This window comes from Notolabrus celidotus, chromosome 16 (assembly GCF_009762535.1).
Source record: "Notolabrus celidotus isolate fNotCel1 chromosome 16, fNotCel1.pri, whole genome shotgun sequence".
NCBI lineage: Eukaryota > Metazoa > Chordata > Actinopteri > Labriformes > Labridae > Notolabrus > Notolabrus celidotus.
In genome coordinates this window covers 11,757,344-11,770,543 of record NC_048287.1, presented here as the reverse complement: position 1 = coordinate 11,770,543, position 13,200 = coordinate 11,757,344, and the positions used below count along the sequence as shown (strand labels likewise).

General features: G+C 40.3%; 1 protein-coding gene across 1 annotated transcript in view; it reads right to left on the bottom strand.

Annotated features, from left to right (window-relative positions):
- The window catches only part of csmd2 (CUB and Sushi multiple domains 2), a 253,729-nt gene that overhangs the window by 17,689 nt on the left and 222,840 nt on the right, over window positions 1-13,200 (bottom strand). The window contains 10 exon segments of the mRNA XM_034704867.1: window positions 1,917-2,099; window positions 3,911-4,084; window positions 4,641-4,829; window positions 7,556-7,582; window positions 8,292-8,465; window positions 9,251-9,424; window positions 9,538-9,711; window positions 9,973-10,167; window positions 10,347-10,532; window positions 11,756-11,944. Of these exon segments, the coding sequence (XP_034560758.1) occupies window positions 1,917-2,099; window positions 3,911-4,084; window positions 4,641-4,829; window positions 7,556-7,582; window positions 8,292-8,465; window positions 9,251-9,424; window positions 9,538-9,711; window positions 9,973-10,167; window positions 10,347-10,532; window positions 11,756-11,944 (1,665 nt within the window).

Sequence of the window (13,200 nt, the reverse complement as noted above, 5' to 3'; positions counted from 1 at the left end):
CTGAATGGGTGTTATCTATGTCAAGTGTATCTCTTCAAACACAAGTGTTTGCAAAATATCATCACTTGAGATTATCTTTAACAGCCTGGTTCTATTTTACTTCTGCTGTGGCATGCAAGATGTTTGACAGCACTCTGCACTCTAGTTTTTCATTGTTTCTAATCTGTAAATCCTGTTTCAGCAAAAATAACGGGAAGTGTAAGGCCTTCAGACCTGTATTGATTTGATGCAAAGACTACTACACATCAGAGAATCTGCTTTTTCAGAGGCTGGTAGCAGAATGGATGAATGCTGCAGGAGGGCAAAAACTGAAAAGCCTTTTGGAGTTTAATCAATAGAGAATGTCACTCATTCTCTCTCACTCAATCACTGTTAGACATTTTTGCAAACATATGCAAATGTGTGATGCGTCTGTCATTCAGTTGAAAAAGCAGCCGCTAATTACACAATCAGTAAGCGTTATCACAGTATCAGCCACAATCTTTTGAGTGAAAGAAAGCTTAATATGGCAATTCTATGGTGGGATTTGCTGAGATCAGTTTGCTTTGACAAGACATCAAAATCAACAGATAATTAAAGATAAACACTCATTAGTAAAAAGTGGTTATACTCTCTAAAACATTCATTCAAGCTATAATTCAGTCAAACTAATAAGAATTACGTCATTGTCTAATACCCCTGCAATTATAATAAAAGCCGAGCAAAGACAGTTTTGAAAAACTCATGCAGAGGCAGAGATTAAATAACCAAAAAAGAGAAGACGGAGAAAAACAACTCCAACCCATAAAGCTGCATATATTAATACATGTTACTAAAGTAACGGATGCAGACATTTTATACATTCAGTGAACACATTCAGTAAGTGCACAATCATAACTCTCCAGCTGGCCTATTATGAATGTGAGAAGACGTTCAGATATTGTGTTCACTCATCCCTGCATGAGCAGAAGTCCATCAAAGCATCCATCCATTCATTTTTCCACCAGTTATCCAGAATCGTGCTGCAGTGGTAACAATGTAATCAGTAGTCCACACATGATTTTCTCCAACCTTGTCCTTCAGCTTCTTCCCAAGGAATCCCAGGGTGTTTCCAGGACAGATGGGATGTGTTATCACTCCATGGTCTTCTAGCTCTGCTCGGGGGTCTCCAGTTGGACATGTCCAGACTACCTCTACAGTACATAGCAGTGTATGCTCATGTGATTCCTGAATTACCTCAAATGACTGATTTTAATGTAAAAGAGCAGCTGTCCAACTTCTAGCTCTTTCTTAATAGCCAAGCTGTTCGCTGTGTCCCTGAAGGGTGTTACTCTTTAGGTCACCACCCAAAGCTTGGAGCTAGATGAGACTGAAAACCAAAATTAACTGCGAAACTGAGTATTGCCTGGAGCTTGGCTTCTTCTTAAAAATCTAATGTTGAGTGCCATACTATTTCTACTATTGCTTCTATTTAGCCCTCACCTAACTACATCCCAAATACTTTTTACCCCTGTGAGATAAACCTTGTGAGTCCATTTTAGAAAGATGTCAAACATAACATTGCTGATCGTAAACATGATCCAAGAAGTACAACACCAAGGGAAAACATAGACAACCTGAATGCACTGCTTCTGGAACTCATAACCATTAGTTATGTGATACATGTTCTTCTTTTTTCCTTTGTTTTGAACACATTGTGATTGGAGGAAGAAAACCAATGACCATGACAATCAGTGCGAAGATTAAGAGATGAGCTCTCTTCTATTTGCCTGAAACCAGTCTGACAATTTGCTGGAGGCTTCATTATAGTACTGTGAATTATAGTAGTTTCTTAGTAGTATGACCCTACTGTAAATAATGTGTAGATCCCTTTCAACTAGTCCAAGTTTTCCAGGAACCAAAGAAAATATCAACCAGTAAATGCATATATTCCTTACCATGACACTCAGGTTGGGTGCCAAGCCAGGTGCTATTGGGGAGGCAAGTTCTCTCTGATGAGCCCTTCAGCGTAAAGCCAGGCTCACAGCTAAACCGAACAGCACTGCTGACTGTGAACTCTTCTCCCAGACGAATACCGTGCACAGGAATGCCTGGATCTCCACACAGCCCTGCAGAATCGCCTGGAGAAGGGAGAGAATTGACACTGAATAAATACCTGTGACAAATTGTTCATATATTTCCTTTTACTATATTAGACTATCAGTTGTGAGAGCACACATTGGGATTATGGTCTCCCCATGTCTGATGCTTTCATTTTAAAAGCACAGTTAAATTAAGATTAGATAGATAAGACAAATCATTAACACAATTCTCACTCTCACTCGTCTGCCAACTAACAGGGAAATATGTGCCTTGCTCTCCAAAGAGACTGGCTTTTTTAAAACATAACTTTCATTATATATGTGTTAACATGTAGAAAAAATGTTTGTTTAATTTGTCTCAATCTATATTTTGTGAATTGTGTCTTCATTCCATCCCTCCTGTTTCAAACAATCAATCTTTTGAGTACAGGAGTGTGCTTATTTCCTTCATTATTTTACAAGGCTGCGTTCAACATCTTAACAATGCACTGAGTAGACAGTCAGAGTAATCATAACTCTGGCTGTTCTGTTGCACATGCAGCAAGATGGTTACATGTAGTGTTGATTAATAACTGCTGCCGAAAAGGTCCTTTGAACCATCCTTCCATTAATTTCTCCACCACTTATCCAGATTCATGCTGCAGTGGTAACAAGGTAATCAGTAGTCCACACATGATTGTCCTCAGCTTTGTCTTTTAGCTTCTTTCCAAGGAATCCCTAGAGTGTTTCCAGGACAGATGTGGTGCGTTATCACTCCATGGTTTTCGAGCTCTACTCTGGGGGTCTCCAATTGGACATGTCCAGACTACCTCTACAGTACATAGGGGAACGCAACCTTATATGATTCTGCATTACCTCAAATGACTGCTTTCAATACAAAAGAGCAGCTGTCGTACCCCAAGCTCTTTCTTGATATCAAAGCTGTTCACCGTGTCCCTGAAGGGTTTCAGTCTTCAGGTCACTACCCAAAGCCCAACGCTTGAAGGTTTTGGGGGCTCAAATTGAATTAACTGAAACTCAGAGCTTTACTGGGGCTTGGCTGCCTTTTCGACACAAAGAGGTGGATGTCATAGTAACCCAAATATAGATCTTATCTTCCTTTTACCTCATTAGAGTCCAGCACATTGTTACTATCGTATCATTTAATCAGTCAAATCTTAATTACAAGGTTGTGTTACATCCCATGAAGAGAACCACATAATATATAGAAACCATAGACATTCTTTTGAGATATACATGAATGTCATGTATGCAACAATAAAATGGCTGCATACTAATTATTTGCTGGTTTCTGTTATCTGTTATGTTATATGTGTGTTTATATATATTTTTTGTGACATTTTTAGGATTTTTTTCCAGAATTTTTTTAATTGCACATTTGTGTGTGCACCCTAATGACATTCACATGTGTTTCCTGTGTGTAACGAGCTCTGAAGCAAATCACTGTAAGGTGAGAGCGTATGGGGGCTGATGTCTTTAAAGTGCTTTATAAGCCAGCTGAGGTGCAGGCATCCCTATTCCTTAGCCTGATACGAGCAGATTAAAGCAGTTTTATGGAGGACACTCTTTTTGCCCTTGAGGCCTGTGGAGAAGGCAGGCAGCTCAACCTTTGTTCAATCTACTTTGCTCATTACCTGCTAACAGCTGCCACCCAAACTTTATTTGGTGGCCTTGCATTATGAGGACGAATGGGTGCCCATATAACAAGAGAATGTGTTACAAGCAGAGACCTAGGAAGAGGGTAAAGGAAGGAGCTACACAAGCACTTAGTTTCAGAGGTTGAACGCTCTTAATACATATAGTTATTTTGGTTGTACCATTCCAAACCCTCTGAGTGTAGTTTCTCATACCGGAGCAGTGTGGTGGCGAGCCGCTCCACTGGCCATCCAGCTGACACATTCGCGTTGTGTTGCCGATGATGCTACGCTGGCCGATGCAGCTGTAGCGGATGACTGAGCCAACTGTCCGACGGTCGCCTGAGATCTGGGTGTAGGGAGGCACGCTAGGGCGGTCACACAGCACCACTGTCCAATCAGGGCACAAGATGAGAGGAGATCAATTAACTAGTTGAGTTTAGACCACATTCTATTTTGTTTATTTTTTAGCTTTTCAACCATTTAGTAGATTTATTTTCATTACAACGCTTCATCACTTTAATGCATCATGTTGAGCCTGTTTGGATTTAGAATGCAAAACAACATTTTCTACTCTGAATGGAAGTTAATCAATCGGGTTGCTGACATGGTTGGTTGCTTAAGAGATCATTTACTCAAAAAAAGTCAATATTGATGTTATCTATGTCAGTTTTATGTCTTTGCTTAAGAAAGATGCTTAAAATTAGCAGTTTTTACGGCTATGAATTACTTTATACTTTTCTTTGTTGTATATTTATTTTAGTTATGTAAATCTTAAGGTCTTGCAAGTTTAGCTAAACAAAAATGTCAAATTAAGCCATCAATAATTTGGAACAACAACAACAAAAAAACTAAAAGCAGCAACATAATATTTTCATCGCTTTCAAGGTACACATATATTTTAAATCATGCAACACCGATTACAACAAAGCCCTGAGGTACGCACACAGGCACTTGGGAAGGGAGCGATCCCAGGTACCGTCCCCCTGACAAGAGATTGAGCTGGTGCCCAGCAGGTAGTAGCCTGGATTACAGCGGTAGGACACAGCAGTCTGGAAGCTGTAGCGGTGCGGCCCGCTGGGCAGTATCTGCCTGATGCTGTTGTCTACATGGCCTGGCTCTGTGCAGTTCACGACTAGAGAATGGGATAAAGAGGTGGAAGGAGATTGGGAACCAAAGAAACAAAGACATCTTGTTTTAGCATTTGATTTCAACAAATTAAATATAATAAAAATAAGGACTGATGTATGAAGCTTTTTGGATTTGAAGATTATAATCTAATCTAAACTAGCAAAAAAGACAAGATAAAAGGTTTTTATTTTATTATTCAAATAAAGCATTTTTTTCACGTAGCGTTATGGGACTGTCTCTCACACACTGGGAACAATGCATGGAGTTTTTTTTTCTCTCCTGTTTCTCTCAATTCTGTTCCTTATCTACAACTTTCACCAACCATGAATCCATCTATCCATCCACCATAATCCAAATGATGTAGGAGGCGGACTACGGAAATAAACATTTGCTTCATTAGAGCCGGTCCCCTGCTGGCCGTTGTGGTGCAGTGATGGTGATGGATGGGGATCTCACAGGAGAAGAAGCACCATGTCAGTTTAGCACCAGATGGAGAGAGTTAGGGAAGGGGGAAGAAGGGATGAGTGAAAAACGAGGGACAGTGAGGGGAATACTGTACAGAGTTAGAGAGGAAGAGGCCCTGATGGTGCAGAATATATTAAAATTCAAGTCAGAATGTCAGGCTATGACTGCTACCAGCAGAGATCCATCTTGTGTGTCTCTGAAACAAGACACAAAGTAAAACCTTACACTGCCTCAACAGAGTCAGAGCGCAGTGAGTAACACTTGCTGTCTATTTTGAACTCCAACTAAATGTGTAAATGTGTATGATGCCAAAACTGTAATAGCTTCTAAAACACTGTGTGGGAGTGCCCATGCAGCCATTATGCCCCAGTTTGCCTTGCCAGTCTTGCTCGATGAGCATGCCTCTGCCACAGCCAAAATGAACCCATTGTATGCTAATGTACCTAAAAGCTTGCTCATTTCCATGCTCCCAAGCTGGCCAGCACAGCTAAATCACCCCCAAAATACCTATTATAATGTATTCCTTCCAGTAGAGCGCTGACCCGTGGTGCCATCATTTACAACTCACCGCATAATAACACTACAAAGCGTATTTGAAGCAGTGGTGCCGCTTCAGCACAAGACTTTCCAAGCTTGGAATTCAGCTTTGAAAAGAATGTGCTCGGGCAACGTGGGCTCAAAAGCGATCCAACAGTCATCTAAACGTCTGACCTCCTGCTAAATTTTATGTGTGTAGCCCAGTGGGCAGTGAGAGACAGGAAGCGAAAGGATGAAAGGAAAAGAAGAATAAACGTGAAAAGGGAAGAAGGGCCGAGGTAATTCATCTCTGTTCCACTCAGAAGAGTGGACCCTGGTCGCACTCTCCTCCTACTGGACTACTGCCATGTTACAGAACCGTAAGTGGTGTGTCACAATGGTTTTTTTTCTGTCTTGTGTCTCTTGCCTTTTATCACTGGACAACAAATAAACACGAGAGTCATCCAAAGAAGGCGGGGTTGTGGTTCAATTGCTGTGACTCAAATTGGTGTTGATTAGAGGGGGATAGGAGACTGGGCCGGCCAGCAGTTCTCTCCTGCTCCCTACATTATTGATGGAGCCTACAGACTCTTGAAGTTAAAACTGCACAGTGGAAATCACTACCTTAGTCCTGTGCAACACACCCTCGCACTGTTTTCCATGCCTTCTATATCTATCTAGTTCTCTCTATCCCTCTAAAAAAAGGCAGATGGTTCGGCTTAGCTAAGGCTGAGGTGAGATGGATGAAGCGGATGTCATCACAGCTCTTCCAGCTTTCCACTCAGGGGAGGAAGTACATGGCAGACAGGAGAGCATGGCTCACCAAAGATGTCTCAAATGCTGTAATTAAGGTGATAAATCTGATTGACAAAAAGACCTCTAAGCTACTTATGTCTCCACATCATCAGTGAGGATAATGCAGGATCCAAACAGACGCCCACATTCACACATACACACACAAACACACACAAAATGCATCTCACAGTCAGCATCTGCATGGAAACAAGGCCAATGCTAATATGATGTCACCACCAGAGCGGAGAGATTTAAGGCGTATGTCTGGGAGAAAATCTTGCCTGCTTATGCATGCAGCAGTCAAATACTCTCCTCTCTTATTTTAACAACTGAAGAAGGATTCCTCTGAGACTTGTAGCCTCCTTATCCCTTCATAAATGTCTAAAAAAAGGCCAAATCCTTTCTCTCCTCATTTAAAACAAACTCATAAGTCAACCTGTCACTGGTCCTGTCACTGCCTTGTCATATTCAAGGCTTGACCTTGCAAACGCCTTCTCAGTGCCTGTCACAGAGCCCTCCATTTGAGGGGACTCAGAGACGGACGTGGGTGCTGAGATACATCACAAAAAACACAGCCGAATTAACAGTCGCTGCCTCGCTCATCTGTAACAGTGCGGGGTACTTCTTATTCAAGGCAAAACACAGAATCGGGGTCTCCAAAGGTTGCTGTCTTTCATACAAGCTCAAGGATCCTGTGATTGTTTTTGGCTCTTTCTGCATGGTTAATGACTAAGTTTGTTTTTCTGACAGACAGGTGAGCCTTAGGGTGTAACTGAGGAAGCCATGCTAAGAGGAAATAACATCAAATGTAAATATTATCTGGAACCTCCCAGGACTGCGTTTTTGAGACCGTGGTAATTAAATAATCCAGGCTTCTCTTTGGTTTTTCATTTCAATTTCCCCTAATACTCGTTGTTTAAACCCATTCTCCCTCCGGGTGTCTCTGTGCCTCACCTCCGCTCTCTCTGTGATTGGGGTCATCTGTGGTCATAGAAGATATGAACATGCACATTACGATAGGTAATTTAATATCTACCCAAACAAATGGATGGGGATACAAAAAGAAAGAAGGAAGACAGAAAGAGAACCATTTCCTTCCAGGCAAAAATGAAGGATGGAGCATGGCTCTGACAATGTCCTCATTCTAGGCATAAGATATGCACAAAGCTGATGCGACTGGCTTATTAAGCTCTCAAAATAGCCACAGAGCAAATGCTGCGCATTGCATATAAAGCTGTGCTGGGATCATATATGTATTTGAACATTTTGTCGTATACAAAAAGGTGTCAGTGCAGAGAGGTTTTACAATTCAAAAGGTGTTAATAAAACATCATTTGAAAAAACAGACATTAGTCTGGTAATTCCATTGCAAAGAAAATAAATGACACCACTTTGAATGAATAGACAGGTAACTTCCATCTTTACTTGATGTCTGGATAAATCCTATAGATAATAATAATAATAATAATAATGATAATGATATTGATAATGATAATGATAATGATAATGATAATGATAATAATAATAATAACAATAACAATAACAATAATAATAATAATAATAATAATAATAATAATAATAATAATAATAATAATAATGATAATAATAATAATAATAATAATAATAATAATAATAATAATAATAATAATAATAATAACAATGTACTTATAGGCATCTACTTGACACTTACTTTTACACCTGGGGAGGGCATTGCTCCACTGCCCATTGGACTGGCAGCCGGATTTTACAGCCCCCTGCAGAACATATCCGGTATTGCAGACAAAGCGCACAACATCATTCAAGTTGAAATGGGTTCCTTGGGTCAGACCGAAGGTGGGGTTTCCAGGATGACCACATGTGATGGCTGGAAAAGCCAAGGAAAACAAATTAATAGTTTATTACTAATATGTAGAGCAAAATGTAAAGGTGAAATCAAAAAAACATGAAAACATGTTGGAATTATAAGTATCACAACAACGATGCTTGACAGACAGAGCTGGATGTTAAATGAAGACTCTTGTAAAAGGTTTGTAATGTACAGGAACACAGTGTATCAGGGAAAGCTTAGAGGCAAAAGTGGTTTTGGGGTGTTTTATATCAGAGCTTTGTTCAGAACAGTTCAACAACTGAACTCATCCATTAAGTGAGGATCATGTATACATATCTTGGGCTTAAACTGTCGTTATATGAGCGCCCCTTGGTAATGTTAATCACCACTTATTAACAACTAGTTAATCAGCAGCAGTACAAAGCTGGAAAGAGGCCAGTCTAAAAATATGCAATCTAAAGAAATCATTTATTTTTCTCCTCTTAAGTGGAGTTGTATGAGGCGAAGGTCAACAGTAAGTGTATTATCCACAGGGGGTCCAGTTCTACTCAGCCTCTTTGTTGAGAAACCGGCTGGAAAATCACCATGGAAGCTCAACTACCAACCACTGAAGACGTGGTCAACACTTTCATGTCATTAAGCTCATTTTAAGCAAGTGGGACCAGGGATTGTGCCCCCGACCTTTCTATTGAGAGATGACTAACTCTGAGCACTGAGCCACAGTGACCATGTGTTCCTCTGCATCCTAATACCCCCCTTAAATAAACTAATCATCCCTTTAACCCCATGCTCTCTGAAATCTTTACTCTGTGGACACTTACGAACACAGACAGGGGTTCTTCCTGACCAGCGATGATCCTGTTCACAGATTCGTACAGAAACCCCAATGAGACGAAATCCTGGGTTACACTGGTACACAACACTGCCTCTGTAGTTATAATTTTCCCCGATGATCTGTCCATTCACGATTGGCTCCGGTGTGCCACAATGGCCAGCTAAAAATGATGAACAAAATACAAAGCATAGGTCAGACAAATGTTTTTAAATAACCTTAAAATATTTTAAACATTATGTAATTCCTTATAATTTGGGGAGCTAGAGATCTCACCTAAACACTGGACCTGTGTTCCACTCCAAAGCCCATTGGACATACACTCTCGTACCCGAGAGCCCACCAAGGTGTATCCCGTGTTGCAGGAAAAAATTGCAGTGGCTCCATACACAGTCAGGGTTCCAATCTTGTTGCCATTTGGTGGAGTACCAAGGTCCCCACAGGAGATGACTGAATTTAAAATACAATGTTATACTTTACTTTCTATTATGGTGGAAATAAAATCAACAATTCTTATTTGTTTTGTAATTTTATTTTGGTAAGAAGATGTGTGCATGTTTTGTTTGGTTCTTTCATAATATCACTGTGGAATAAGACGCATTACAATATAATTATGTTTAATGCATGCCATATTACTTATTCCTTACAAATATTCTTCTATTTGTTAGTAAGAAATTTTGGTACAATAAGAGACAAGCAGGCCACACTTACTCTCACAGACCGGGCGTGGATCTGGGTAGTTCCAGGTGCTGTTGGCCTGGCAACGAATGACTCTTTGACCCCTGTAGTAATAACCTGGATCACATATGAGCATCATGATAGCGTCATACTGGTTTTGAGTTCCATAGATTAGCCTCCATCTCCCATGCTCCACAGCAGAGTGGCCGATGTCAGGGCAGGTCACCGCTACAGTCAGAGGAGTAACACACATTATTAAGTCAAATATGAACTCAAGACTGCTGATGATTAACGTTGCTGAAAGCTGGTTGGACAATGCTATTTTTTAAAACTCCTATGAAATATGTTCCAGTAGAAGAGTTTGTCCACTTGCGACTCTCGCATCAAACTGTAAGATAAATACTCACGAAGACATCTGGGCGGGGCCTCAATGGGACTCCACCTGCCAGATTCCTGACAGACCACTGAGGTGGTGACAGGCCCAGAAAGACGAAATCCAGGATTACACTTGTATGTTGCCCTGGCTCCTAAAGAGAAGTCCTGGCCCACGATACTGCCATTGACAGGAGGCACTGGCATTCCACAGGACATGACTGGAAGAGATTAGATTAAAGGTTAGAAAAAAAAATGTGTCTTTAGTAAAATTAAAGCTCAGCTAGCAAAGTATATTTTAATAATCATCCTTGTATGCAGAGTGCTAAGCTAACAACAGGCTTCCTGTACAAACACAGTCCCAGAGCAGGCATTGATGTGCGGCAAACATTAGCTTGGGCTGCCATCTGCTCTATAGTAAACAATCTAGTCCAGAGAGAGCACACGTTATTCATGGGAAGATTACACCTGGTGCAGAGTTGACCAGAAATTGAATGACTGCCTTGCCACCCTGTTTTTATTTCTCAGCTGAAGCTATTTTAGAAACTTGTTCAGTTACCAGACTCTGGTAGAAGAGGTTTAAGGTTTTAGCTTTTTCATGGAGTATGAAAAACATGAACATGAGAACACGAATAGATTAAGAATTCCCTGACATTAGTAACCAATGAAGATGGCCTAACAGCATCAGAGCTTTGTAACATATAAAATGACATTTTATTGTGTTGCTCATAAACACTTTAACAATGAAGTTAGATCAATCTTGACTAATTTGCTTTAGCATTTTTATACTGTTTTGTTTTAAATGATACACTTAAAATGCTATTTTTGTCTCTGGAAATATAAGGTAATTCCTATTGTTGGTTCCAGCATTGAAAAAGTGAGCATAGTGAAAGGCAGACATTTAATATGTGACTATAACCCAATAGACTGCCTTATCAAACAATTCTGCTCATGTGAACCAAATAATATTAATCTGACGCAGTGTTAACTTCAAAGCAGTTCTAAGGCAAGGTAAAGTGAGCTTCCTTGAAGCATGCCTAAGGCTCAGGGGCTGCTGGTGATGTGACACTGTCAGTTAAAATGATACTTTGATCGAGGCAAACGGATTGAATGATTTATATTCTCTGAATCAACTTAAATCAGAATGACTAAACCTTGCAAATATCTTGGCAACAAAAATGTCATCTTTGACTCAGCAGGCTAGTTGTTGAATACACCTGTGAATGTTAAAATCTTTCCTCCATTGCATGGTTTTAGGTTGAGGCTGCAACCAAGTCAAATTCACTGCAAGTTGCTTTAGAAATTTCAAATGAACCTCTTCTAGCTGATTTTCAAAGGCAAGCTTGTCTCAGTAAAATAACAAAAAAAAGAATCTAATCTAACAAATGTCTGTGTCTTTGTTTTGCTTAGTTTCCTTCTTTCTTAATAAGATTTGGACCCTCACCTTGGCAAAGTGGCACTGGTGCATTCCACTGGTAGGTCCCCTGTGCAGTCCTGGTGCAAGTGGCACTGCTCTGGCCAATGAGCCTGAAGCCTTGGTCACAGTTGAAACGGAGGGTGCTTCCCAGTTTAGTGCCTGTCAGACTGTGCACTGTGCCATTTATAGGGTTGCTGGGTGGGCTGCAGTAGGCCGCTATGAGAAAAATATACAAAAATAGGTAAATATTTGAATAAGCTTTCCGATAAAATTGAGTGCAACAACCATGAAAACCCAATAATGATGCAAGATGATGCAAGTTGTTGTGGAGGTGGTGAAGGATTAATATGCTTTCGATATCACAGAGCCCAGGATCTCTTTTGCATCTGTCTTCTATGCCTGGCCTGGTAAAGGGGGATATTTATTAATACAAGCGCCGCTATGCAATCTCTTTAAGGCAAAAGCTGCAGACCAGAGACAAGGGAAATTGATTAGAGGAAACTAATGTTTGCTACAAAGCATAGCAAGAGTTTGTCAGCTGCAGCAGAGGAGGATCATAAAAGTGATGGATACATAATAACAGACACAAAGTATCTGTTTTTGTTTGTTGGCTAAATTGAGTGCTGTAATCATCATTTGTCATCCCAAATGGCACCAGCAACAGGTCTATGGATGCCAACAAATGAGTGCTACTGGGCCAAAGAAGCATTTTGTAGAACCTCCCAATGGCGACACACCTGCTGTTAGAATGCAGAAGAACCCACAATGAAAAAACAGTCAAGAAAATATCATGATGCAGCAGATCAGGGCTATGTGACCCAGAAAATGGTGCTCATTGTGGGGAGAGAGATTAGGATGGAAGAGGACCATGGGCACCAAAAAAAAGCACATTATCCATTTCACTTAATCACTGTGACCACTTTAGAGTTCAATAAAAATGCTAATTCTGACTCAAAGCACTCACATGTGGCAGTGTAAATGACCTCCTTTTCAAGTCAGTGGGAATTTTTAGCATGTAACAATCAGATACAACTCTCCTACACTATAAAAAAAACCTTAAAGCCATGTCAGCAGAGTCATCTTTATTCAGCAGTTGTTAGATGTGGATATCTAGCACAAAATGTTCCAGTGAGGCAGAGATTGTGAAGTGATCTGAGGAGGCTGCAGATAGGAAAAAAAGACTTGATGTAAAATATGACATTGGGGTCCAATGAGAAAGATGTTAAATGTCTTAGTAGGTGATCCACAGACTGTTTTATGACATACTTCAATCAATTTAGAAAGAGTTTAGTTTTGTCTTCTCTACAATCATCCAAGGATGAACTCTCATCAATACCCCCCTTCATAGCTTCATAAATAGGAACAGGAAAAATAAAATAACAACCGTTTCATGCAGTGATAGCTAATTTGCACATTCAGCCTCTGCATTTCCTCTGCAAGCCTCTTTCTGTCAGTTACAGTGACTGGCAGCT